Here is a 27,802-nt window from a genome sequence, read left to right on the forward strand (position 1 = left end):
TTTGGGCTTTGGCGTCTTCTCAGCGAACCCGGATTTTATAGTTACGGCGAGAGAGAGGGGCCGCGCTCGCTGCGGCTCTCTGCAGCCAGACGGCCTCGCCGCGCCCGCCTCGTGTGGTGTTTAACACCGTTGTGGGTTTTTTACCTCAGCGAAGCGCCGGTGCCGCCATTTCGGGGGCGGGGGAGGCGCAGAGGGGCGGGGCGGTCCCTTTAAGCCTCACCCCCCCCCCCCCCCGGGCGCCCGCCCGCCCGCGCTGAGCCGGGAAGATGGCCGCTGCCGGCAGGGCCTGGCGGGCCGCCGCGCTGCTGCCGCCCTGGCGGCTGCGGGCCCGCGCCGAGCCTACGGCGCCGCGGCAGCAGGAGGAGGTGGCGGCAGCGGCAGCGGCGGGGGCCGCCTGCTGCTGGGCGCTGCCTTCGCGCTGGGCGGCGGCGCCGGCCTCTACCTGGCGGCGCGGCACCGCCTGCGGGAGCACTCGGCCGCTGAGGTAACGCGCCGCCGGGCCCCGCTTGTCGCCTGAGGCGGCTCCCCCCGCCTCCGGGCTGCGGTCTCCTTCCGTCCCGGCCGCCCCCCGCGGCTCCGGCCGCTTCCATCCCCGCGTACTTCCCCGGGCACCTGCCCGCCCTTCCCTTGCCCCTGAGCCCTGGCGAGGCCCGGGCCCGGCCGCGGCGGTGAGCCTCTGGAGACAGAGCTTCAGGGAGGGCGCGGAGCGGTTTCTTCCGGCTCTGCGGAGCAAGCGACTGCTTTTGCTCCGGTTTCAGTGAGGAAACCGCGTAAAATTGCGTAAAGGAGGCCCCGGCGGCATTCTCCTTGAGGAGCTGTAAGGAATGCCTGTCAGAAAGCGAGTGCTTGCTGGGGGTGTGAAGCAGCATTGTCTGTTGTTGGTTTTTCCCAGCACCCACGGAGAGTTGTGTAACCCAATAAATTGCAAATGAGAAGCGAAGTGAGATGACTGCATTTGTTTTATAATATATGACTAATGATTGACATGGCCTGTCAGATCGCTGAAGTATAGCAGTGTTGGGAAACATCCCTCACCTGATGCATCACTGTCTGTGCTGCCCTGGGTTCTCCCTGCCTTGTCTCAGTTGTGCACAGGTTGGTTAATCCCAGGAATCTGAACTTCAGTAGATGCATGGCTAAAATCAACAGCAAACTCTGTTTCTGCTCTCCCCACCCTGTGGCCTCAACAGAGGTTATGGGGGTGGGTGGAGGGAATTGGATTTAAAAAGCTGTTTTGGTTTTGATTTAAAGATTATTAAAATACAGTTGTGTTTTTCTTTAGTTTCAGAATTGTGTATAGGGGGGTAAGCTGTCTGGATTTAACTTATTTTTTGTGGCTGTGAGTAGGAGTTTCCAGCAGATTAAATAGATGTTTAGAAAAACAGGTATTTGGCCCCAATGGAAGGTATTTGTGATGCCATTTGAAGAAACCATCTGTTAGCCAGGATATTTTGATGATCAGATGTTGAAAGTGAATGTCAATGGCTATGACTTCATGAGAAAAATAAGGGTGGAAGGAAGGTAATATTTATATTTTTTAGTAGAAAATGGAAGCTTCTGGTCTCTTTCTTCCCCAGCTGCCTGCAGGGAGCCTGCAGCTCACTCTCTACCAGTATAAAACGTGTCCTTTCTGCAGCAAAGTCCGAGCTTTTCTTGATTATCATGGACTGCCCTATGAAATTGTAGAAGTGAACCCGATAATGAGGAAAGAGATCAAATTCTCTTCCTACAGAAAGGTGCCTATCCTGCTAGCCAATGCTGGAAGCCCTCTGGTAAGTCTTACTATGTTGAAAGCTTGATTCCCCACAAGCAGTGGTTTGGAGGCTTTGTCTCTGTCATGTCTCTGTGGTTTATCACATGCAGTGTAATCTTTAGATCATCTTATATTCTCTCAAGAGCCTAAGATTTGTTTCTTGCTTCATGGTTTCCTGTGCCTTAGCCTTATTAGAGTTTTTTGTTGGCCTTACTTACAAGGCATGTTGTTTGTGTAGTGACTCTAATGCAGTCATCATCTAGCTTCTATCAACCCTTATGCAGGACATATCATTTGTACCAGTGGTAACAGGAGCTGCTTATATCTTGTGGGAAAAGAATGAGATCTCAAGAATGCTGAAGATTCAACTTGGCTTTCTTTTTTATGTTAGTGTTGCTTTCCTCCTTTGCTGTCAGAGCCTAAATCCAAAACTTACTAGTATGGTATGTGTACCTGACCCTCAGGTCCGCTGCTGTCAGAATGAAAGACAAATTTGAAGTGATACTCTGAAACAGTCACAGAAGAGATCTGACTGTAGGGCTGTCCTTAGATGTGCAGGGACTCCTGTGGAAATGCGTGGGGGGAAAAGGGACTGCAGTACTAACTTGGAGCCTCAGCATTTCCTTTTCCATTTCACCAACTTCTTTTAAAAGTTTGTTTTAATTCTGTTTTTCAGCAATTGAATGACTCTTCGGTGATCATCAGTGCAATAAAGACCTATCTCATTTCCAAGTAAGAAAACGGGATGATGGGAGAAGAGTTAAATGTGAATGGCCCTAGCAAACTAGAGATTGAGAAGACTTTCAGAGTCAGTCATAAGTATCTTGCTGACCTTGGTCTCTGAAGCTCTGGGTGTTTGGCTCAGCAGACCTGACCGTGGCTGTGATAAAGTGGATGGTACCTGTATATGTTGTGATGTATGTGCAGTAAAGCAAAGCTTTTACCCTTCAGAACTACTTTTTCACCTGTGAGATTCTCTCTGCACAAGACCTACTTAAACATGGACTGGTGTTGGTCCTGGAACTAAACTTATAATTAGCCAGTTATAAAATATAGAATGAAATGAAATTGCTGTGCCTGTGGCCTGTCCTTTAGGTCAACTTGAGCCCTTGAGAATGGTAGGAAGTTTTATGCCTACAAAAATTTCTGTTCTGACACAGACAAAGATATGTACACTAATAATAGTTATTTGCAAGTAGCTGTTCCAGTCTCTTCTCAAAACTTATTTCAAATCAAATTCGGAACCTTGTGCACTTATTTTTAGAATAATGCATTTTAAAGTGTGTATCTTGCAATCTGTCCTTTGCTCTTGCTCATTTTTGTAGTAGCCAGATCAGTGCTAACTGTTTCTGTCCACAGGAGGAATAGCTTAGAAGAGATCGTGTCCTTTTATCCTCCTATGAAAACTGTGACCGAGCAAGGCAAGGAGGTATTTGAGTATGGGAATAAATACTGGCTCATGCTGGATGAGAAGGAGACAAAGCGAGTCTATCCTGTCAAAGAAGTGAGAGTGTAAGTGCTCTTAAGTTTCTGGCTCTCCAAGTAGGGTCACAGCCGCCTCCATATGTACTCAGGGATGATGTAGATATAAAATCCCGCTGGTGCTGACAAATCCTGTCACACCCCCATTAGTGTTTAAAACCTCAGTAGTTAGAGTGGTTTTGCTGTGTTTCTTACATAATTTGAATCAATGCTGTTAGACGGCCTAGTTACCACCATCATGGTCATGCTAGCCTTCAGTTGCCTCCAGTTTCCTTCTTGGCCTTTCCTTTATGTCACAGGGGAATGCTATGGAGTGCTAGTTTCCCCTTCTGCTTTCATTCTCTAATTGGGAGGAGAAGCTAGTGCTCTATCTTAGTCTTAATTTGAGTTTGAGATTGGAGGAGCCTTGCCAAAGATAATGATCCTGAGTGCATTTCAGAGAGGTCACCAGAGCATAAGGCTGGGCAGGAGTTTTTGACACATTTGTCCTTGGCAGAGCCTCTGGCTAATGCCACTGTGATTCTGTCGGCCTTCTGTAGCCCTGCAATCTGTACCTCATTCACTGAAATGTTTTTCTTTCTTTTGAATGCTTGCAGGGAAGAAATGAAATGGAGAAAATGGGCAGACGATTGGCTTGTTCACCTCATCTCCCCCAATGTTTACCGTACCCCGAGAGAAGCCTTGGCATCTTTTGATTACATTGTCCGTGAGGGGAAGTTTGGCACCGTGGAAGGTTTCTTTGCCAAGTACATGGGGGCTGTTGCCATGTTCTTCATTAGCAAGAGGCTGAAGAAAAGGTTGGTACCACCGAGCACCAAGTACACAAGAGGAATAGCTCCTTAACCTCCTTAGCTGTGAACGCCAGATGTCAAAGGGCAGAACCTCAGTGTTTTAAACCAAACCATTTAATGCAATGTGAGTAACAGCTGTACTTCTTTAGCTGGAGGTACTGAACCCCTCTATTATCTATTATTTAATCACGAACTGCCCCCTTCACTCTCAAACACCTTCCTAACTCCCACGCAAAGACCAGCCCATAAGATTAGAGGTGATAAAAGGTTAAAGAAACAAACAAACTAGTGTCTTCAAACTAGTTCTTCTCTTTATCCAGACATCACCTTCAAGATAATGTCCGAGAAGACTTGTATGAAGCAGTTAATGAATGGGTAAAAGCTGTTGGCAAGCATCGACTGTTCATGGGTGGAAACCAGCCGAACCTTGCTGACTTGGTAAGGAGTTAATTCCTGCATTTGTTGTTAGGTGTATTACAAATCATCCAGTTGCTCATCTGTGTGAAATGGTTAATAGAAATACAGGCAGAGAAGGTGAGTTACATGAGGTACATTGTCAGTGGCCTTTGTGCAGTAATACAATTCCCACATGAAGGGGACTTACATTCCATAGGACCCTGTTTGTTGTTTTCCTCCAGGGAAGTGTTTCCTAAGATGGAACCTGCAGTTCCCATCTGCAGGTGGATGTTACTGATCATGTGGAAGCATGATAAAAGCAGGTTACAAGCCAGGACGCTGCTCTGGCTCATGAATGCTGGTGAATAAAGCCTCACACCCACACAGGCTTTATTACATTCAGTGCTGCTGGGATTTCCTTTGCAGGCATCAGTACAGAGTGGAGCAGGATTCATCCCCTGCACCAGCAGTTCTCCTTGGAATGCAAGTGAAGCATTTCATACCAGGGCTTGATGCAAAGATGGGATTAACTTTTGCCCCATAACTGCACGTAGATCCTGATCTTTCCTTACTGTTTCCTTATGGAAAAACATGCGTATTCTTAACTACCTTTCTGCCATTCAGTCTTGCTTGCTAATCAGAGTGGTGGAGTAGATGGCAGGACAGGGAAAGAGCTTACTGGCTAGGCTATTGAGACTCATTGGTACCCTAAGCTGTTCTCCACTGCTGACTCTTTCAGTGCTGTTCTAATCTTTATCCTCTGGCACAGGCAGTGTATGGGGTCCTCCGAGTCATGGAAGGGCTGGAAGCCTTTGACGACATGATGGTTCACACCAAGATTCAGCCTTGGTACAAGCGCATGGAAGAAGTCATTCAAAAAGCTGAAGTTGCAGTCTGATGCCAGTTGCAGCTGCCTTCCTGAAGTACTTGCATGGTAAAAAAACTTCAGAAGGAATGGCATTTATTTTCTAAGAGTTGAATGGACTGGTCACATCTAATGGACTGACATGCAGGCACAGAGACTGTCCCGTATAGAATATCAAGTTGCGGTGAGCAGAAGGGATCCAGCTGGGTGTATGTTTGAACATAGTATTTAGAAGGACGGGGACAGGTAAAAGGAGGGGATCTTGGACGCTGCTGGAAAGGAGAAGCTCTGAACTGAAGAATGCAGCAAATAGGCTTCTTCCAGGCGAGAGCCATTCTTGGAGCAGGTTACTGTAAAAGCAAGGTGCTCCTGGCTAGTGTGTGTTACAGCCATATCGGATATGGTGGGTCTGAGCAGCTTTTGCTTCAGGCTGTCTTCCGCTACTCATCCATGTCATCTGAAGTGTTTTCCTGACTGAGACCTTGGATACTAGTCTTTAAATGACAATTTTTCCTGCAATAGAATCCTGTAAGCCCAGTGCTGAGGGAACTGGAGGAATCCACGGTACTGGGAAAGGCATCCTTCCTATGACAGAAACGATGCTGCACTCGGCAGATTGTATGCTTTTACTCTTCCATGTAAACGGTTCTTTCAGTACACAATTCTGTACGGTCTGCAAGGATAAAGGCTTGCTTCTTTCTGTGCCCTTTGAGAAATGTGAATTCTTACCTTACCTGTTATGCTTGGAAAGCACACCCCACACAGAAATCACTAATGCAGAGCAGTTATTTGAAAGATTTATCTTGCATGAAATCTCTCTGGAATACCCTTGAAAATTAGTTTGGTTTTGTTTTGGAAAAGAAGGATTAAGAGGAATCTGTATGCCTGGGGATCTCTGGGTGTTTCTGCTGTGCAAGAGTAACAAAGGATTTGCTGTTGTAGCAATTGGAGTAGGAGCTGTCTCTGCAGGTAACGTTGTGACATACGAAGTCTGCTGAGCTGTGCTGGCTAGAAATGCCTGATGTTTGTCGTAGTGAGAGACCATGCAGGCGTGAATGGGAGTGATCCTCTGTGCAGCCCAAGGCTTAAGTTTCCTTAATTGTCACCCTGATAAAGTTCTGTTTCCCCAGAAGAAAGGGCAGGTTTCAGGGAAGCTGTTTTGTTGAGATATTTCAGGTGCAGCTGAAGTCGGTCTGCAGTGCAGCTGCTTGCATGGTGTGGGTTTTTTTGGGGGGAGGTGGGTGGGCACCTTTTTTGGGTATAACAACAAAGGTTGTGATAGAGTTTGGGTTTTTTTCTTCCCAAATGTAAGACTAGTTAGAAATTCAGATATGATCTGACATAGAGGGGAGAAAGAAAACGTTTACAGTAAAAACAGCTGGGTTGCTGGTCTGTGACTTGCTGTATTTGTTTGTTAAAGCTGTTCTGTACTGAAACTTGTGTTCCACGGCATCAAAAGAACAAAGTTCAAGCAGGTAATGTTTTAAAAAAAATTATATTGAACATGCATAGACAGGAGCTTGAAGAAACCCTTTATGATCGCTTAAAATATCCATCTATGTAAACCCTAGGTGGAGGGAAGAGCGTTTCACAGCCTCCTGCGCCAGACGGCATTAAATGAGGATCTGAAACGCCAGCAGCTCAGCGGCGCGACGTCTCTCGGCGAATCTCTTCTCTTCTCCTGACGCGAGTGCAGCCCCGACGCGGCACCGCTCGGTCCCCCAGCCCCCGGCGGGGCGGGCGGCGGGCGGAAGGAGCGCGGCCGGGGGCCGCTCGCCGCCGGCGACCGGGCTTCCCGGGGAGCGCGGCGCCGGGCCCGGCCCCTCCGGGCGGCTTCGCGTCACTATGGCGACGGGGCCCGTTGCGGGCGGGGCCTTGTGACGCGAAGGCGGCGGCGGGCCGGATCACGAGGAAGGTTTGAATCGCCCAATGGGGGAGCCGCGGGCGGCGGCGCGGCGGCGGCCCCGGAAGTGCGGCGGCGCCTCCTGCCCCTGGTGCAGCCTCCCGCCGCCCCCCTCGCCCCGGCTGCGGGGTCTCCATAGCAGCGGCAGCGCCTTCCCGCCGCCTCCCCGCCGCCGCCGAAGACCTCCTGAGGCGGCAGTGGCTGCGGACCCCGCGCGGCCCTTCATGGTGAGGGGGCTGGGGCGCGCCGGGGTCGCTGGGCCCTGGGGGGGGGGGCCCGACCGGGGAGGGCGGGGGTCCCCTCGCCGTGTGGCCGCGGGGATGTCCGAACCCCCGGGAATAATTCCTTCGGCGGCTTCCCCGCCGTGTCAGTAATGAGAAGTACCTCCTGCCTTGGGGTGGTTCTTCCCGCTGCGAGGGAAAGCGGGAACTATCGACCGACTTTAAATACATAACGGAACGCGTGCTTGGTACCGGGGCAGGCGTTGGGACGGGCTGCTCGGGGAGTGGTGCCACCCTTGGGGGTTTTCCAGCCCCACCTGGGTAAAGCCCTGCTCTGACCTCAGAGCTGATCCTGTTTTGAGCAGGAGACTGACCCCGGACTAGGTCCCTGCCAGCCTGAGGTAGCCAGAGATTCTTTGGAAAGCCTCCAGAGATGGCAGGAGAAGTTACTGAAACTTCTGAAATAAACCTTGTTGCTAGGGCAAGCTGGGTGACAGCATTTGAGTTTCACTTGTGGTGATTCAAGAGCTGTGTATGTTCTCAGTCGGCGCTGTAGCCGATGTGCACGTTTAGTCCTGAGGAGAGTTTAACCCCTCCTCAGGAAGGAGAGGATTAAAACACCCAGCGGTGTTTGGAGTTGTTCATAGCTAGAAGCTGTGGAATCCTGTTCCTTCAGAAAACAGTCGCTTCCTGTTCTTGATCAAGGGAAGTACGGCTGTGTCTTCCCCTCTGTAATTTTCATAAATCTGACATGATATACAAGTGTGTTTTGTCTTAAAACACATACTGCTTAAAAACAGACACAGTATTATTAGTTTTATTTAGAGTAGGTTATTACATGAACCTTGGCAAGCTGACAAATTAATCAATGAGCTGTAATGAGTGATCTAAATTCTAGTCTAGCAGAAGTATTGTACAAAATCCTGCTTTACTGCATTGCAAGTAACGCTTTACTTGTAACACTTGTTCTTACATAGCAAATTGTGAAGGAGTGTTACCATAAGGTTAGCTAACTAAGCCTGATATACCACCGCTTCATCAGTCCCTGATAGATATTAGTCCTTTGGGGATCCCTCCTTCCCCATTCTCATTTCTTCAAGTCCCGTAAGTACCACCAGGCAAGAAGCTGCTCGTGCTGTAGCTGACTCCCAGTTCTGTGTGCGCTACTGGTTAGCCAACCAGTACACATGTATCTGCCGGGCAGGCAGTGACCACATTGCAACATGTGTCTGCGTGGTGCTGGATTTCCTTCAGCACAAGCACTAATTTGGATGCATCTCTCCAGCCTGCAAAACTGTATAAACCTAGAACCTCAACATTTCTGTCAAGTTCTAAAGAATTTGTTGATGGCAGAATTTAGGGAGGGTGTGGGGTTTGGGAGGGAATGTACGGCTACCCTGGAACTGTTCAAACCTTGTTTCCTTATGAAACTGGTTAAAAATTGCCGTTAGAATTTGAAGGTTTGCAACTGTTTGGGTAAAGCTAATGTGTAATTGTACAAAACTTTTTCCATTGTTTAATCCAACTTTCATCATCAATATGTAAGGAATTATAATGTCGGTCCTTCCCTCATCCCACGCTTGTCAGAGGAAGCCAGGACACACATCAACTTTTGTTGTTTGGGTTCATACCTTTGATGTGTTTGAGCCTGCATGTTGCCTTAAATTGAAAGGAAGAGGATGTTCAGAAATTGGCACCTTTTCCTATTAGTGGTCATTTTATTATTTCTGTATCAGGTGTCCCTCATCTGTCAACAATGAAGTGATATCAGTCTCTGCACAGAGCACACTGTCAAGAAGAGCTAAAAGCTTCAGAATAACTGTGAGTAATTTTACCTAGGCTGACAAAAACCTTTCTGCCAGAATCAGAGTAGTGCTGCTGGTGGATTTTTGTAAGATTTGTGATTGCATTATACCATTACCTCAACCGAAGCATCAAGCTCAAAGGTGATGACTTTAACCTTGTGTCTCTAGGCTTTTCCATGTTGTGTTAGACATTGGTTAAGGTTATGCTTTTTTCTGAAGATTAAAGAAATGCTGTGATCCAAAAGCTTTTAAGCATTTGTTTAACTGCGAAAAGACACTTAGCGTTAAGCACATATGAAAGAGTTTACAGGTTCGGGGTTCTAGGATGGAAGGATCTGATGGTTTCCTGTTGATTTTTCTTAACTAAACTGTTAAATCAATGCTGCTCATCTCCCCCATTCAAATTTCAATTCATAATCAGATTGTGTTGGTTACTGGAACCCTTGATTTGCTCACTTGCTCTAAGACTTTGAACGCCAATGACTCTCACAGACGCCTGCTATCAATCCAACTGTATTTGGTCTTTAATAACCATGTTAAAAGCAGAAAATACCAGAAGCAGAGAAATTATTTGTACTAATCCTACCTTTACAGCAAAATAGTGTGCAATTCAAAATGGCAGACGCTACTGAGAGAAAGCTCAAACTTTAACCAAAGCTGGCCATTGTTGCTCTCTGGCACAGAGGGAAATGTTGTTATTTCCAGTTTCCTTATTCACAGGTTTCCTTTCATTGTATTGCCCTTTCCCGTTTGTGGGAGAAGAGCCATGAAGAACCGTTCCTCATCTCCCCCTTTGCACGTCCATGTGGATGAAAACACCCCTGTTCATGTCCATATTAAAAAGGGTCAGAAAGCCACACCTGCAAAATCCCAGGTAGGAGTGTGTAGCTGGGTCTTTGTAAGGGCTACAAAGAGGAAGGTGGACGGTCCTAGAAGCACCACAAAATCTTCAAGGTCTGTTTTACCGTTGTATTAGAACTGTAAGACTTGAATTCGTATTTGATGGTGAATTTTCAGTAACACACCTTCTGTGTTTAAGACGATTTAAGTATGATATAGAATATATAGTTACTTTTCATGTTCAAGCGTGTGATTGTGAGGAGTGTTGCTTCCAATGTGATGTGGTTTGGGTTTTTTTTTTTTTTTTATTTCCTGGATTTGGGTTGTGATAATGGTTTTTCTTTGGCTTCATCCCTATTTTTGTAGGAAAGGTTTGGGGAAAGGTAATGTCTAGGCATTTCAAATTCCATCTTGATTGTATTAAAATAAATGTGTTTAGAAAAAAAAGAATCTGGATTCAAACCATCTTCTGGCATTAAGCACCTTCTCATTCCGCTTAGCTATGCAGCAAAGAGGATCTCTTCATAGCCTTATCCACAGTAGGCAGAAGGCCATACTCATATCCTCTTTTCTGGTTGGATGTTTATGTAAAGTTGTTCTCAAAAGGTGATGGAATTTGCTAGCTCCTTCTTCCTTATGTGCCGTCATCCTGTTCTAAGTCCTCTATTAATTTTGTGTTTGTTGCTAATGGCAAATATCATAATGGGGTAGGGCCTGACAGTGAAATCAATGACTCCTATTAATTAATTGCCTGTAGGGAATATTTAGAACATCTGATTTTTCTCTGAGGTTAGAATTGTGCAAAAACACTTTAACTTTCCTTCAGTTAGAGCACCTTGAGTTCAATACAAATAAATGTGGATCTATTAGTTGACTGCAAAGCAGGGAAAACACTTCAGGGGCTTTTCATAACCAATCACACTGCGCTGTTCTTTTTTCTGTGGTAGTGCTGTTGTCAAATGATATAGCTGCTCTTTTGTGAGATGAATGTGGAATGGAGAAGGGATCTCCCAGATTGTTCCTTCTTCATGTGCATGGGTTGTATTGCAGTATTTTTTTGTGTGTCTCCATACAGAGGAGACTTCCTTCCCCCCGCCCCAATCTCCCTGGCCTGCTGGGTAAGGCTCTCATCACATCACAAGTGCAGGTATCCCGGTGATATAACAGAGGTGCTATGTGGTAGACAAGAATGTACTACATCTAGCCATACTGTCAACTGAACGTGCAATAACCTTTCCTTCTGGCTGGTGTTAGCCTCCTCTGATGGCTGCTGGCTCATCTTGTCTGATGTATCATGTGAAAAACACAATGTGATATTTTTGTATGAATGAACTTTCATTTGGTTTTGCAGCACTAAAAATTGTAAATGGTTCTTTAAAAGTCTGTGATTTATTTTATTTTCTCTTTCTTTAGCAAAAGCACAAACAGAAAATGAAAGGGATACCATGAACACGTGCCGAGCTGTCCGGGTGAAAACTAAGGCCCCCTGGATGCCCCCAGGCAAAACATCTGTCCGGGAGTCCACCTGCAAATGGGAGGTATGGCTGATTTTGCTCTTTAAAACAAACTTTCAGGTTTATCTGAGGTTGATGAGAGCAGTTGTGTAGTGAGGGAGCTGGGCTGATCTGAAAGAAGGCTACTGTCACCTACCGTCCATTTTAAGTCTCTTCTATAAATCTTTTTCACTTTTTAATACAGAAAAATTGGAAATTAATTAGCAGCCTATGGCCATGTCATGTCTTTCTGCCTCTAGAAGCCAGACAAATTTCTTTGTTTATTGTAGTTTTACTAGTCCCCTTCAAGATCTCATCTGGAGGCACAGCGAGGAGCTTCTGCTCTTAGTCTCTTCCAAAGCATGGAGCGTTTATGTAGTATGGTGTAATATTTTCTTTCTCATGGGTTGATAGTTTTGCCTTTTGTATTCCTGGCTCTTCCTAGAAGAGAATTTGAACTTTCATTATTTTTTTTCTTCTTTTCTGTTCTAGTCTTTCTGCATTCTTGACCTTTCCCTGACGGAAAAGAAAGAGCTGTTTACAAATTTTTTTTTTTTTTTTACTAGCCTTATTGCAGTGATGCAACCTGGTCGCTGGTTTTGGCAGAGTTAGGGTTACAATACTACTCATAACTTCATACTAAAAAAAATGATGCCCTTTATTTTCTACCAGGGACCAACCCACCGCCTAGAAATTACACCTCCAGATTCAGAAAAAATGCTGTCAGTATTGCGCCTGAGTGACCTCTCTACAGATGAGGAGGATGCTGTTTACTGCAAAATGAACGAATATGAAAAGAAGATAGATAGCCTGATGAATGCGGTGGGAACGCTGAAGAATGAGGTGAGGAGACAGTGTAAAGACCTGCTGACTCAGGCTTTGTAGCTGATTGTTTGGCAAGAGGAGGCTGGAGTCAAGTCTTGGTGCAATGGAAGACTACCCAGGCTGTTGGTAGCTTGCTTAAAAAAAAAAAAAAAATGCAATCTGAGTTGTTTAGAAGAGCTGAACTATCCTAGTGAGAAATTCACTAAGCCCTACTATGAAATATTTTAAAACATTATCCATTTAATAAGGTATTGCTGTGCTTCAGTTTCCAAATAATCTCTCTTCTGCCCAAGCCCAAAATCTGAAAACTAGTCATTCCAGAAGGTGAAAAATACAGTATGTTGACATTTTATTGTCAAAGAATCCACTTACTGAACAAGATTGTTTCTTCTGATTCTGTTTCAAAATGTGCAACCCAGTGATGTTGTATTTTCCAGATAAATAGCCTCTTATGTACTTGACACCACTTGAAAAATGGGTAGATGTTCCCGGATTTCATAAGATGCATTATGGTGGGGGCAAACTGCATTTTTAACTTTGAGTTAACACTGAGGGTAGCAAATCTTGTATTATTATTATTTTACTCAAAACTATGTGAAGTTCAAATCAGTGAACAAGAATAGGATTTGAGTCAAGTAGGTTCTTATATTGAGCGTTTTCCATTTTATTTATGCTACAAAATTTAATGGAATTACTTGCATGATTGTAAAACAAAAATCCGTTTTGATACTTTTAATAAGTTAATTGAATCTAAATGTTTGGTGGCGTCACTTAAATAAATCCATGGTTTAAGATCACATTAATTTTGTTAGCTTTGATTGTGTACAAGCCAGGGAATCTCCAGTGACTTTTTTGCTGGAAAAAGAAACAAGTCTGGTACAGTAGTTCAGCCCCCCTCTATGTTCTCTCTTCTTTCACATCTTCAACTGTTTGTAGTGCTCTTAACTGCCAAATGGGATGCACGTGTCAGTCGTAAGGAGCAGTAGTCAACTTCTGAGCCCCATTCAGCTCTTGAGTAGTCTGTGCACAGCTCCAATCGCACTACCAGCAGTGACACTGAGCTGACACAGAACATCCCGGGTAATCCAAAATGGGTAGATGGAAACAAAATGCCAGGGACTATTTAGGTTGATTTCACCCAGTTCCCTGGATCTCACAAAGCGATAGTGGAGTAATAGGAACCATCTCCAGCATGTGAACTGCTACCAGAGCTCCTTTCCTGCCATGTTTGAGGTCTGTCACATCTCTGATGGCTGATGACAATTTTTGGTGTGTGACTTAGAGCCAGGATGCTTGTGTCTTCTTGTGTTTGGGGGATGGGAGGTGTTTCCAGGCAGCAAGTGAATTATGCCCTTTGTGCACAGGAACAGCCTGGAAGTATCTAGGCAAGGGGGGGGGGGGGTGGGGGAAAGCACAGTCCTTTGTTGTTTGGTGCAGTTGAATAGCTGTTTCACTGGTTTGAGATGTGGATTCTGTGTATCACTTTAAAAGCACCTGGTTTGCCTTAAGTTCTATTTAAATATCTTCATCAGGCCAAGCTGCAGAAAAAGGAGGAACAGCAGCAAATGACAAAGCGTCTCCTTGAGGAGCAGAAAGAAGAACTGAATGAGGTCACACAAGAGCTGGTAGAAACAGAACATGAGAATACACTGCTCAGGCGCAATATTGAGCGCATAAAGGAAGAGAAAGATCTGACTGTGTAAGAAAGCTCCAGTTCTCCATTGTTACTGCAAGTAGTGGCGTTTACAGGGCACCTACCTCCTTTATTGCTAACATTATTTGAGGTTGTAGTTTGTACCCTGGGTTGCAGTGGTGCTGAAGAACTGATGTTCTTGAGGTTTTTTTGTCACCTTTTAGAAGGGGGACTTCAGATGGCAATAGCTGCAGAGAAGGGCTCTAGCATGATTCTTGGAATGGAAAAAACTACTCTGAGAGGAACCTGAGAGCAGTTGGCTTGTGTGGCCTACTGGAGGGTCATCCTAGCTCTGCAATTAATATCTTGAAGGTTAAGAGGTGCTGTTTGAATTGGGATGATATTGGTAGAACAATGAATGAATAAACGTGGAGCTGAAAACTAGAGGAGAATTTTTGGCCTTTTTGAAAATCATACTGAGACAAGAGTGACAGCCCTGAGAGGACTGAATCATGATTTTTTTCTTAGTGACCCTGAAGGTCTCCAAGCCTGACATTTTTGCATCTGCTTTGTATCTAAGGAGTTAGGAAAGCTTGTGTCTCCAGGGGGACACTGGTGTTTTAAGAGAGTTAGTTTTATTTTTTCCTTAAGAAAGATCACTTGGAAGTTAATACCGTATATTCCTTTTTCAGAAAACTTTGTGAATACTTCTGAGACTAAAAGCCCTGGCTAAAAACTTTTAGCTGTATATCTTAGTGTGCTTTCCTGTTTCGTGTTCAGCCATTTGAAGTCTTATTTCTGGTGTGGCTTAAGTGTCCAGGAAAAGCACAGCATTGTGTTTTGGATTTAATAGTGTGTGCAGGCTTTGGTATAAGCCCAGTTTGTTCCCTCTAAATTCCTGTTTCATAGCAGTGGTCCTAGCAAGCTCCTGGTGTCTACTTACTGGCTTTCTATCAGAACAACTTCCACACTGAAAGATGGTAAATCTTAAGTAGTGTTTGTTTAGAGCTTTTATCTTCTGATTCAAGGGTTTCTATGAGTTTTAACCCAATTAACTCTATATCAATAGTGGCTGGTACAGCTGTCAAAGCTTCTTTTTTCTCTGATGGCTGAATTCTCATTACAGGCTACAGAAAAAGTACTTGCAGCATGAGAAAGAGTGTTTGATGTCCAAGCTGAGCGAGGCAGAAAGGGATGGAGCAGCAGCAGCCAGGCAGATCCATGCCCTGAAAAATACAATTGGGAGACTCAACATTGTAGGTGTTGTCCTTTTTTGTTCTTGCCTTTACTGTGTTGTCCTAAAATGGCTGTCTTAAAAATATAATGTGACAGTTGCTGATCCAGAAAAATGTAAGGAAAAGTGGAGGGCTTTAACATGCCTAAGGTGTTTGCTTTTTTTTGTTTGGAAGTGGGGTATATACTTGCAGCATCCAGTCACTTCTGCACACATGGTGCTGACTATTGCACTGCTTATGCTTGTATCAGCTTCATATATTAATTCCAGGTGAACAATTTTCTTCTCTTCTTTTTTTTTGGTTTGTTTGTTTTTCCTCTAGGAGAAACACATGAGCAGCTCAGACATTAACACATTGACAAGACAAAAAGAGCTTCTGCTCCAGAAATTGAGCACCTTTGAAGAAACCAACCGGACACTACGAGAACTTCTCAGAGAGCAGCACAACCGGGAGGTGAGCGGTGCCGTGTGCTTGAACTTGGATGATTACAGGAGTCTGTGGTGTCCTGTAGACTGAAATGGAGTTTGAGAGCTTTTAACTCCTCTTTTTCTTTTTTTCCCCAACCCTGCTCTTGACCCTGTGTCATAAAAGATGGATAGGGTTTTTTTTTATCCCTGCCTACGTCATAGAGTAAGACTGATTTACCTGCTGTGAGGATGTTTGAGCATCTAAGTCTTTGACTGTATTAAAAGGTATAGGCGCTACTGTGTTGCCAACTCTTTCTCATCTGGAAACAGCTGTATCTGCTGTTCATGCTAATCTGAAGTGTTAGTGCTACAGTTGCATTGACTAAAGTCAGGACTAGATGTGACCTTAGCTAATGGGAGCCTAAGCATGTTCAGAACTTTATTTTTGTAGACTGTAAGAGCAATAACAGAGAAATTGTAAACAATTTTGTACCACTTGTACAGAACAATTCTATACTGCTTGTAAGAGCAATACAGAAATGAAATTGCTATTCCTCCTGTAGTTTATATTCCGTTTGAGCAAAAGCAGGCTGATGGTAACAGTTCTTTCAGCCACCAGTGAGACTGGATAAAAGGACTGAGTTCTTCCACATGACTTTCACTGAGTAGCAGGAGAATTCAGAAAGATCTTAAATTGCCATCATGCTTTTTATTATAATCTTTGACTGAGAAGTGGAAAAACTTTCCGAGATGGGTGATGATATGTGAAATATTTAGCAAATTTGATGCTTCTGGGTATCTTATGAGAATTGCTGCTGTAGCTGGGAGGAAATGGTAGATTTGCCCAGTTCCATTTAAAGAATCTGTATAAAATTGACTTTTTAGTTAACAATTTTTTTCATGTATTTCTTTTGTAGAAGGATGCTCAGAAGATACTGGAGCGGCAAGGAGTACTGCTGAAAAGGCTGGCTGACTCAGATGCAGAGAAAGTGGTAAGCAAACCACAGTTGCGCTCTCTTTTTTTTCTTCTTTTTTTAATGATAAAGCAGAGAGATCTAAAATGACAAGCTCTTCTTTGTCTTGTATTCAGCCATCAAGTCTTACACTAGTGCCTTTTAGACAAATAAAAAATATTTTGGCTTTTGTGGTAATCGGAGGCACTACATTGCTCCTCTGGTTAACAACCTGCGTTTCAAAGTGGATAGATTTTCATAGCCTTTGAAATATAGGGGCTTAGAATGGGGATAGCACGACTGAGACCTACATGTAAGAGCACCATTAGGATTTACAGGTTTCAGCTATAAAGGAGAACTTAAGCCTGTTCTTATTGTGTTTTAAGCACAAATGATTCTGCTTACCTTTTCCTATGGTACTGAATGTACAAAGCAAGAATTGTACTACATGCTTCTTTAAAAAGAAAACTGAGGGTGGGAGAGAAAAAATATCTACGACCAAAATACCCCTGACGGTCAGGATAGAATTCTTCAGTTTGGAAATAATCTTATTGTTTCTGTATGTTTATCATGTTATCTCTAGAGATAAAAAAGCACAAAGAAGGTAAGCTTTCTGTATCTGCTTCTGTCACTAAATGAGTGAGTGACCTGGTGCCAGTTTTTGTTCATTTCCTTATCAGTAAACTGAGAAAAAGTTCTTACATTGCCAGAAGTTACAAAACTTGCTGTGAGACATGGGTAATGCCCTTTTTTGTCTGTGGAGTATATAGTCCTGTCAGGTCCTTGTTCTTGGCTGGGTATCCTAGGCCCTGTTACACAACTGTATGTGCATCCCTTTTGCTTTCTGCTTGAGGAGAATGCAGCCTGGTTTTCCAGGGCTGAGGATGCTGTTGCTGTGGATACCAGACAGAGAGTGCCATGGATCAGAGGGCCTCGGGAGGGAGGCAGTTACACCTCTTTCCCTCCACCTGCCAACCTAAATGTGTTTATTACTTAACATCTGAGTGGTGTTTGTTTTCCCAGCAACTTCAGATGAGGCTTCAGGAGAAAGAAAAAGAAGTGGATGATCTTACCATTCAGATACAGGCAGAAAAGGTAGTTTCCTTTTTCCCTTTTCCCCTCCCTGCTCCACCTTCCAGTTCTGTAGAACCACAGATAGTCCAAAATATGGGTTTGTATTTGCAGACAATTACTTTTTAAGGGATCAGATGACTGGCTTGCTTATAAGACTAGACAGACAACTACCAATTCCCACACAGTTGTGGATTCCATATTCTGCTAATAAGACATCCGTCACAAGGATGAATAGGTAGTATTCTCTTTGCTTGGGTTTATCACTGAATTGCCTTTCTGCTTAAGGTCCTATTGGTTCCTGATGTCAAATTCCAGTCTGTGCCTCTGTTTAGGAAGTAAAAGGGGAATGTAGTGGAAGAGATCAGATATGAGGGATGTTTTGCCCTAGAACAAATCTTTCAGGCCAGTCATTCACATCTGATGTAAAATAAATGGCTACTCATTTGTTCCCCATTTTGTTGGAGTAGAAGAGCTGTGAGGGTCCATCTGAGGGAAGCGGAGGTCGCTGGAGATCATTCAGTGAAGAAATCTGAGACTGTCACATATTGTAACACATTCCTTCTATTAGCTTGTTGAGGAAAAAGATGTGTGTCTTGTTGCTTCTTATTTAGGACCAGGCAAAGACAGCATGCGAACTCTCCAAATCTATGGAGGCTGTGAGAGGCCACTTACAAGCGCAGCTGCGAAACAAAGAAGCTGAGAACAACCGTCTGACTATACAGATACGGGTATGTTTTCAGTGGTCCCTGGGGATTGTCTCTTCATTTGCTCTCATGAACTGAATTGACTGACAAGGGAAGTGGCACCAACTATTCTTCTCCTGTGTCTGGTAGACTGAAATACTGGCTGGTGATGTTTATGCCACTAACACACAGCATACTTTTCAAATGAAGTAGGAAAAGGAAAATCTTTTTACTTTTGATGCTTGAGGCAAAGTCATAGCCTTAAGGTCTATGTGCATTAATTAGATTTTTTTTTTTTTCTTTTCCTACATTAATTACTACATAATTATTTAAAAGATGGCTTTGGTTTAGTCAAGCATCAAGACAGATTGTAAACTATTTAATTTGCTTTCTGGGAAAAAATGCTGTGCCATGAGTTCCTTTATTTGATCACACTCATGCATGCTTTCTACAGTATTAATGAGGAGGAGAAAGTTCCCCTGGTTTATCTTGTTCAAAGTCTTATGTTTAATGTATCTGATGTTGTGATGATGTTTTGATGAACATATGTGCGTTAGTGGTTTAGAGGAGCTTTAATTCTGTTAAGGTATATAGCTGCATAAAGCAACATTATTCAGTTAATAAAGAGAATGTTCTCGGGTAGATCAAAAGACTTGTAGACCAGTATTTATCTTGGTCAGGAGAGGAAATCAGTGTTCTAGAGAGCAGCTTATAAAAGAAGAAAGGAAGACTCTTGGAAGGAAAGGAAAACATGTCATACTGACATGTCTTTGAGCATTAGGACAGGATTGTGTAGGTGAAACCTGATTGCAAGTACCTCCTCCAGGCTGAAGGTTGGAGATTTATGCCCAGCGCTCTCCACCATTTCTAGGAAATTAGTTGCTGCTTTGGGTATGCAGGTATAAGGGCATTATTCCATATGGTGTGTTTTCTTCCCCCCTGCAGAATTTGGAGCGCAGTGAAGCTCAGCATAAGGCAGAGGTGGAACATGTCATGGAACAGCTGAAAGAACTAAGGCAGAAGTCAGATCGTGATAAAGAGGCCCTGAAGAAAGCCATCCGTGCACAGAAAGAGCGGGCAGAGCGGAGTGAACAGTATGCAGAGCAATTGACTGTCCAGCTAGCAGAAAAGGTACCTGATAATACAGGAGGAGAGACATAATTTCAGATCATGCATCTAAATATTTGATTTCTGGTAGCAGCCCTGGGGAGAGTCTCTGCTTTCAACTAATGAGGTTTATTTCTGTCTTGATGCCTTGGCCCATTTATGCTAAGTTTAGAACAAATCCAGTTTTCTCAGCTGTCGCTATATTTGCTGCATGTCCTTAACTTAGGACATGCACTAACTTAGATCATACTAAACTAGCAGATCTGGTTTTTCGCCTGGTTCTTTAGAACCGTCTGAGGGTTGACAAAAGCCAATAAAATAAAGCTGTGTGATTTTGGCTGAAAACTCTGAATGGAGTTGGTTGCTAATCGAGAAACTAGTCAGAGCAGAAAAGTACAAAGACTTAGAGGCGTACTGGCATTTCCTGTTGAAAAACTGAAGGATATCAAGAAAATGCAGAAAAATTAGGACTAAGGCAAATCAGAAGGGAACATGGATTTTACACTACTTGATTTTTTTTTTTTTTTTTCTCTCTCCCTTGTTTTTAGAATTCCAGGGACCGGAGCCACTAGTAGAATCTTAGCCATGCTTTGTATTTCTGATAGCTCACCTGCCTTCAAAGAGGATTCTTCTTTTGCTGCTGTTATGTCTGTTGGCTGACAGTAGTGTTGGAGAACACCTCTTTCTGAAGGATCAGGAAGAATAAAAATAAATACTTGCCCTCAATATTTTAAAAGTCTTAGTGAAGTCTCTGCACACATCATGCTTACCCATATCAGCATCTCTGCATATTGTCTGCATATCCCATATCCAGTGACATTTTTGTCTCCCTTGCTCTTTTCCTCATGTATTTCTTTTGTTTGATAGGACAGTTATGTTGCTGAGGCACTGTCTACTTTGGAGTCCTGGAGGAGTCGCTACAACAAAGTAGTAAAGGACAAGAGTGACCTCGAACTGGAAATTGTTACGCTGAACAGGTTAAAATAAAATTAGTGTGGGGAAATAAGCATGAGTGGGGATGAGTTCTAAGTTCAAGCATAATTTAATTGAATTTAATTGAGTAATAGCATTAAATGGAATAATTTAATTGGATTGCCTGTAAATATCCAAGCAAAACCAGCACTGCCTAAGGGCTAGAGCAGAGTTTGGAGAGAGAGAGAGAGAGAGATGTGGCTTCTGCTGCTGGCTTGCCATAGCAAAAGCAGACTTTTTAAGGGTTCGCTGACCCTTAAAACTCTGTTCCTTTGCCATTTGGTAATGCTTTGAAAGAATTAAGGTTATTTTTCTTTTGAGATCTGTTTGAGAAACTTCAATGGAAGGGATTAGAAGAGGTAGGCAGCATAGTTCATGCCGATTTTGTTGTGAAGGTAAGTAAGTGTGTTGGTATCACTGCATTACAGTTGTTGCTGCAGGAAAAAATGGGTAGGTATGAGATGAGAGAGGTACCTCTTTATCCTGTGTATCTTGGAGGCAATGCATTTGAGCTCCAGGGGGACAACTCCAGTTAATTTCCAGCAGGCTAAGAAGATTGAGGTAGTAGAACAGTGTAACAGATAGGTGTGCATACATGACTGGAGGAGGAAGATGAAAGGATAGGGAAAAGCCACATTTCTGAAGCTAATTTTCAAGGGTTAGGAGTCTTATTCTTTCTTGTCGCTTGAGGATTAATTTTCTTTCTTTATGGCAGCCGTGTTGCAGACTTGCTGGAACAGCAGACAACCCTGGAGGACAAGATGCGGGAGGACAGAGAAGCTTTGGTGGATAAATTGCATCGACAGACTACAGAGACCACTTCTTTTAAAATGGAGAATGAAAGACTAAAGGTCAGTGATTCTAGGGGTTTGAAGCTGAAATGCTAGGAAAAAAGAGACATTATAAAAAGTTGCTTGGCCTCTGAGGACAAAGCTGAATTGCACCCATTGCTTCCATTTAGTTTCTAACCAGTTTCACCATAACCTGAGTATGATAGGGCAAGGGTGCTGGGAAGAGACATAAAGTAAGTGTACATTCTGGGAGGACTGGGTTTCTTCCACATTTTGGCTAGGAGTATCTCCAATCCAAGTACTGTTTCTTCCAACTGGGATCTTACATCTCGTCCTTACATCTTTGTGCTGCTGGCCAGAGAACAAACAACTGTAGCTCATGCAGAGAGAATGGTAATCTCCAGAATAAAAAAAATGGCTGGCATATTTCTCCTGTAATCTCTTACCACTGGTGATCTTGTAGGTGACCTACATAATTTTCTTCTTGGAAAGCTAGGCATTGATCCAAATCAGGAGTGGCCCTAATCCAAGCAGCACAGCTCATTCAGGCAAATGGAAAGATTGCACATCCATCCCAAACCTCTGTGCTCTGCTGGTGTAAATTTGGCAATCCGCTGAAGTCTGGAAAGTTTTGCCAACTGACACTGACAAAAGCCTTTTTTCTTAGTCTAGACAATGTTAGACAGCTAACGTGGCAGTTACTTCCAAGCCCTCAATGGAAGATGTTTTCTTTTTTCAGGCTAGTGTGGTCCCAATGGAGGAAAAGCTGAACCAAGCGCAGGTGGAAGTACAGCAGCTCAAGAGCTCTGTCAGGAACTACGAAGGGTTGATTGAAACCTACAAGTCACAGGTAGGCATCTCATCAAAACCTTCAGCCCTTGCACAAACACGTTTTCTTCCTTCACTGTTGTGGCTTATTCTGTAATGCCTTAACCCTTTGTTTGCTCTTGGAGGATGTTGCAGTTTCATATGGTTTTGGTCCTTTTGTCTCTGTTAGCCTGACTTTTTCTCAAATGGCAGCATCCAGACTGCCATGTGCTGTATGCCAAAGTGTGGAAGACTTGCCTTCCTCACTGTGTGCTGATAACTTGGTCGTTAGGAAGAGCTGACTCCCACAGCAGAAATCTTGATTGATGGAAAACAAAAGACTGGTTTTAATTATTTCACTTTTTCTTCTGCCTTTTAGTGTGGCAAGTACTGTTCCTTGGCTGCTTTTGGGGGGGGATTTTGGATATTGTGGTAGTAGGAAGATAAGACAAAAGGGGAGAACATTTGGTGGAAAGCCCAAATTATCCAGGTGGCTGAAGCAGAAAGTGAACTTCCAAATATAGTTCTGGGGCGGTGGTTAGTGTGGCAAGAAACTCGTTGCTGATCCTTGAGCAGTTTTAGTTACTCCAAAGCATTGCGCATTTGTTGAAAACTATATATAACAGATAAAGTATGTGGTGTTTTTTTGAATGTTCAGGTGTTGAAGACCCGAATGGAAGCAGATGATGTGGCAGCAAAACTGGAGAAGTGTGATAGAGAGAACAAGACACTAAAGGATGAAATGAACAAGGAGATTGAACTGGTAACTATTCCTCTAAAGACTGATATGTTGTAGACATTCATGGATCTTAATGTTCTGAATGTAGTGAAAAATGGTTGTGAATAGGAAATAAAAGGCTTATCTGAGTTTGCCTTTTCCAATAGTTTTTCTCAGGACTTGTTCACTCTGCAAAATTTATTGAACGTTTAGCAGCTTTTTTTTTTTTTACTATATGGCATTCTTCAGAGGTGTTTAAATTGCTTAGTGTGTCCTTTGCTGCAGAAATAGTGGTTTAGAACAGTGGACTATGCAGGTTACACCATTGTCTGATGTGGAACAGCTGTCCTCAAAAAAGAGCTTGTACTTCTAGTAAAATTGAAGCCCAGGATCCAAAATACTCACTCATTCTCGCTCCATCCATAGGGAATGCCAAATGCTAAGGGAAAGCCTTTTGGAGTAGGAGAAGACCTTGGGCTTTGAACTCCAACACTGGCCAGATATCCACATGGTGTCATCGTGGTTGCAGACTAACAAAGCTTCATTGAAGTTGAGAAATTTTTTAGTCTTGACCTTATGAACATTTGAAAGTTCCTCGTGTTCTCTTCTTTGACTGTAGGCGCGTAAGCAGTTCCAGAGCCAACTTGCTGAACTGGAAAAGCTGCCTGAGATCCTAAAGATCACAGAGACACAGCTAGCAGAATGTCAGGAACAGCTTCAGAGTTATGAGAAGAAGAACGTGGACCTGTCTGTCATGATTGCAGATCTTCGTCAGCGGGTAAGGGACTGGCAGAAAGTACCTGCAGCACTGCAATCCGCAAGTCTGAGACCAAGATGAATTTCTAATCACAGGAAGGTTCAAACTTCGTCTCTGTTCTCATCTCTTTTTGAAAAGATTAAACGTGCACTGCAAAATAAAGGTGTGTGCTATGTCTTTGTGCAAGAAGTTAGCGGCGTAGCTAGTAGCATTCCTTACTGTTTGAAAGGTTTCTCATCCCTTGGTGCAGAACCTTATTGGGACTTGAATAGCAGCAGTGACAACACTTGCTAATGCCAACACTCACTTCTGTTACTTCCATCGTCTTGTCAGCTTTCCCTCCTGTGGACATTCTACTGATAGTGCTGTCCCAACCTTGTTTTCTCACCCTGATTTCAGGTTGTTTTCCCAGTCCCTGTTTTTTGTCCCCAGAAGGACTGCGTAGGTATTGCAGGACAATTATAGACAGGCATGACTTCTACAACCATGCCTCAAGACACAGCAGATGATCTTGCAGTCTGACTGCTTTACTCTGACTGGCTTGGAATTCTAAACCTTCCTGGTATTTCAGGCTCGAATGCCTCTGTGGGCTGCTGTCATGTATATGGCTGCTTTTAATGTGTGTGCTTTGCTGTGCTTACAGGTGGCTGCTCTGCATGCAAGCATTTACGGACCTGGCTTTTCATTTGCAATATGGAAGAATTTTCTCGTACCTTTTCAAACATTAACTGGAAGCACCAGCAAAATAGATGTTTAGTACTTTGCTTTTCTATCCACTGTTCCTTTTCTGGGGCTCTCCAGAAACTATAATTTGAGCATGTTTCCTTCTGGAGAGCTGCATACATTTTAGGTGGTTGGTCATGTGTGTAGTGACTACTCTGTAAAGTAATTACTTACTGTAATTTTTAGATTGAGCTCCAGGGGGACAAAATGGAGATGACAAGAGAGAGGTATCAGTCTGCCCAGGAGGAGAAAAAGCAGCTCACCTTGAAGGTGGAGGAGCTGGAAAGGTTAGAAATATTAGGCTCTCTTGCCCTCTTAACCTTCCATTTCCATCCTCTTCCCATTGTTTTTTCAGGGGATTGAAACAGCTTCAGTCTTGTTCCAGTCCCCCAAGTGCCTCCAGGATTCTGTGCATTTGCTTATCCCATCAGGATCTCTAATCAGTAGCTGTCCACTGGAGAGAGAGTTATGTTTTTGCAGCACCTGTTATGAATGTTGTTAGAAAGGATGACGGCTTACACAGCAGATAAACCAGCTCCTTGTCCAATCTAGCCTGACAATTTTGAGGTTACTACATATTAGAGTATTTTTACTCATGTTTATAAATTCCTTTTAGTGACAAGGTCTGGGAAAATGCAGGTATGTGGGTACTCTGTATGTCCTTCAATCTGTGAAATTTTGATTTGAGAAATGGAGAAGTGTTTCTTGGGGCTCTCACCTTTCAAGGGGGAATAGAATCTATTCCCAGACTAGTCAGGACCTGACAAAAAGGCAGAGTGAAACACACTCCATTTAAAATGAATAGGTTTCCTTCCCTTATTGTCTTAACCTAGAAAACTAGAGACAACGAGCGCCCAGAACATAGAATTCCTTCAGGTCATAGCAAAACGTGAGGAGTCGATCCACCAGTGTCAGCTGCGGTTAGAGGAGAAGACCCGTGAATGTAGCTCCTTGGCACGTCAGCTGGAGATGGCCATTGAGGATGCCAAAAGACAAGTAAGTAATTTCTTGTGCTTGTGAATTTTCCCAAAACTACCCAGACTGTAAAAGCGGAACAGCGAGAATGCTGGAAATACTTCCTCAGCCTATGACCAAATTCATGAAAATCATCATGTTCAGTGAAATACAAATATTAAAATGTGCTGGTACTGTTTGTCAGCACTTAAACCATTGAAAAACTGAACCCCGCGCTCCAGTTTGCAACAGAAGAGAGGAAAGCACAAGACTGAGCTGCTGCTTATGTATGAGAATGTGTCCAGTTAAACTTTATAGGGCTTTTGTGGGCAATGGAGTAGGGAAAAATCGTTCTTCCATAGACAACCCTTTAACAAAGTTGTTGTTCTGTTGTTACATGTAGGTGGAACAAACTCGAGAACGAGCAACGTCTAGAGAGAGGGCAGCCCAGTCCAAGATGTTGGATTTGGAGACCCAGCTGAGCAGGAATAAAACAGAGCTGAACCAATTGCGTCGGAGCAAAGACGATGTGAGTGACTTGCAAGGGATACGCTTGCTGTACTGGTGGCAACTGGAGTCCATAAACCAAGGTCCTATGGATATGCTGCAAAAGTCATGCAGAGCTGTCTGAATGTGACATGCTGTTGTATGTGTCCATGACAGATGTGTGATATCACATGTCTGTTATGTCACTAATTCCGGAATGCGGACTCTCATTTGCTTGTTATTTACAGCAATGATCTGAATTAACTTGCTCTAAACTTATGTGTGTGTAAGAAAAGAATCAGACCTTTCTTATGTTCAAATGAGATTTGCACCAGATATCGTGGACAGATTTCAACTTCATTTACTGTGCTTGGTTATCTGAGAGAGAATGCAATTTCTCTTCTAGAGGAAAGGATTTATTCTAGAAGAAAGAAGGGGAATCTTTCATCATGTCCTATTTACCCTGCTTGTTTACTTGAGTTTTACTTGGAATTGGGTTGGCACATGGATCAGGTCAAGTTGCTTTTTAGAAAAGAGTGTGTTTAATTCCCCATAACTATAGTTAATTAGTTTTAAAAGCCCAACTGATTAGCCGCGTTGTCTCCTGTTTTTATCAGCGTGTTGCTGAATGGAGTTGGAAATGAGCAGAACAAATTATAAATATCATAGCACCATCTATGGTAATGTCATCTGCTGCTGTGCTGATTCTTGCTGTCCTCAGTGCTTTTGGGGAACAGCTTAAGCTTAACGTGAATAGGATGAACGTTGCTGTCTTTCAGCCTGTGTTTTGTGCTTCTTTATGTAGGCAGAGCGCCGGTATGAGAGCCGCCTACAGGATTTAAAGGATCGGTTGGAGCAGTCGGAGAGCACCAACCGCAGCATGCAAAACTATGTCCAGTTCCTCAAGTCTTCCTATGCCAACGTTTTTGGAGAAAGTGCCTTGCTGGGCTCCCCCAGCCGCTCTCGTTCTTCTCCATGAGGACAATGCTCTCCTTGCACCTCTGGTTTTAAGCACAAAAGGAGCCCTATTCAAAGCCATATGTTATTTAGAAAATAGGTTGGCATTTCAGGGTCACTTTCAGGAGACATTTTCCTGTTTTCCTTACAGCATGAGATGATAAAATGATGGTGGCATATGTCCCAAGTGTCAGGTGTCAGCAATACCGGATTGATGTTGGAGGTTGGCGTTACACTATAAACTGTGCCCCAAAACTAGATGGTTTTGCATATGATGGAAAAGGTCCTTTTCATCGTGCAAGGTCCTGATGGTTTCAGCTCCTAAAATCTCTCAGCGGTTGTTTGAGCATGTTAATGTTTATAAGAGCTCTTTTCCTCTTCATGCTTCCTTTTTCATTCTGTTTCTGTGTTGGGGAGGTCGTTGGGGTTTTTTGTTTGTGGGTTTTTTTATATTTTTTTTTAAACTGTTGAACATTGTATTAATACATTGGATGATAGGATGGTGGGAGAGGGTCCACTCACCAGAATTGTGAAGCTGAAAGTAACTTAAGTGCCTGGGCTCTACACTTACAAGAGATGTTTGCAGACCACGGTGTTTGTAAACAGTTTTATACCAGCAATAATGATTTTGGGTTTTTTTTACTTGATTCTTGTATACTCTCTGATCCTCACCTTTTTTCCGAGTGTGATGCTAATGTTGCTTTACTGCTCTCACCCTGATTTCCTGATCCTGAATATCCCCAGGACTGAGCCAAAACCATCTGAATTCAAAGGAAAGATTGCGGTTTAATCTCAGTGGCACTTCAGTTGGGGTCTTGGTGTGAATGCCACGCGAGTTCAGGGTGTGCATGAAATACTGACTTGGTCTTAAGCCAATTAAAGAGCAGCTACAGATACTCAACTTCATCAAACTAGCCTGTACCTTCTCCTGGAAAATCAGGTCTTGAATGTGTTGAGTCCCTAAACCTCATGTGCTCTCTAGTGCCCTATTCTTTCCGGTAAATGGTTCTTATGGGGGCAAAAATAAAAACAATGTTTTTATCTCTTTTGTATCTTATTTATGTGCAATGTGGTCATTGGGCTGTATTTGTCGTAGAGGTTTTCTAAGTTAATCATTTTTGAGAGTTCTGTAATTGTGTGTGTGTGTGTGTGTGTGTGTGTGTAACACTTT

The 27,802-nt window shown here is 43.5% G+C and overlaps 2 protein-coding genes across 2 annotated transcripts; both read left to right on the forward strand.

The window, feature by feature from the left end:
* The first annotated feature begins 266 nt into the window (after window positions 1-266).
* PTGES2 (prostaglandin E synthase 2) lies at window positions 267-5,991 on the forward strand. Its single transcript, XM_050907880.1, is given in 8 exon segments — window positions 267-321; window positions 324-484; window positions 1,578-1,772; window positions 2,430-2,485; window positions 3,113-3,265; window positions 3,832-4,032; window positions 4,347-4,464; window positions 5,192-5,991. Coding segments are annotated over 8 exon segments (1,068 nt in total). The 3' UTR covers window positions 5,321-5,991.
* Window positions 5,992-9,183: 3,192 nt separating this feature from the next.
* On the forward strand, window positions 9,184-27,709 carry ODF2 (outer dense fiber of sperm tails 2). Its single transcript, XM_050908001.1, is given in 21 exon segments — window positions 9,184-9,232; window positions 9,937-10,090; window positions 11,470-11,491; window positions 11,494-11,594; window positions 12,222-12,392; window positions 13,907-14,073; window positions 15,134-15,263; window positions 15,564-15,695; window positions 16,570-16,641; window positions 17,626-17,697; window positions 18,288-18,404; window positions 19,305-19,490; window positions 20,334-20,443; window positions 21,154-21,289; window positions 21,969-22,079; window positions 22,695-22,799; window positions 23,374-23,532; window positions 24,421-24,521; window positions 25,068-25,230; window positions 25,592-25,717; window positions 26,480-27,709. Coding segments are annotated over 20 exon segments (2,463 nt in total). The 5' UTR covers window positions 9,184-9,232; window positions 9,937-9,982; the 3' UTR covers window positions 26,654-27,709.
* Window positions 27,710-27,802: the final 93 nt, after the last annotated feature.

The sequence above is a fragment of the Gymnogyps californianus genome, chromosome 18, assembly GCF_018139145.2.
Source record: "Gymnogyps californianus isolate 813 chromosome 18, ASM1813914v2, whole genome shotgun sequence".
Lineage (NCBI taxonomy): Eukaryota > Metazoa > Chordata > Aves > Accipitriformes > Cathartidae > Gymnogyps > Gymnogyps californianus.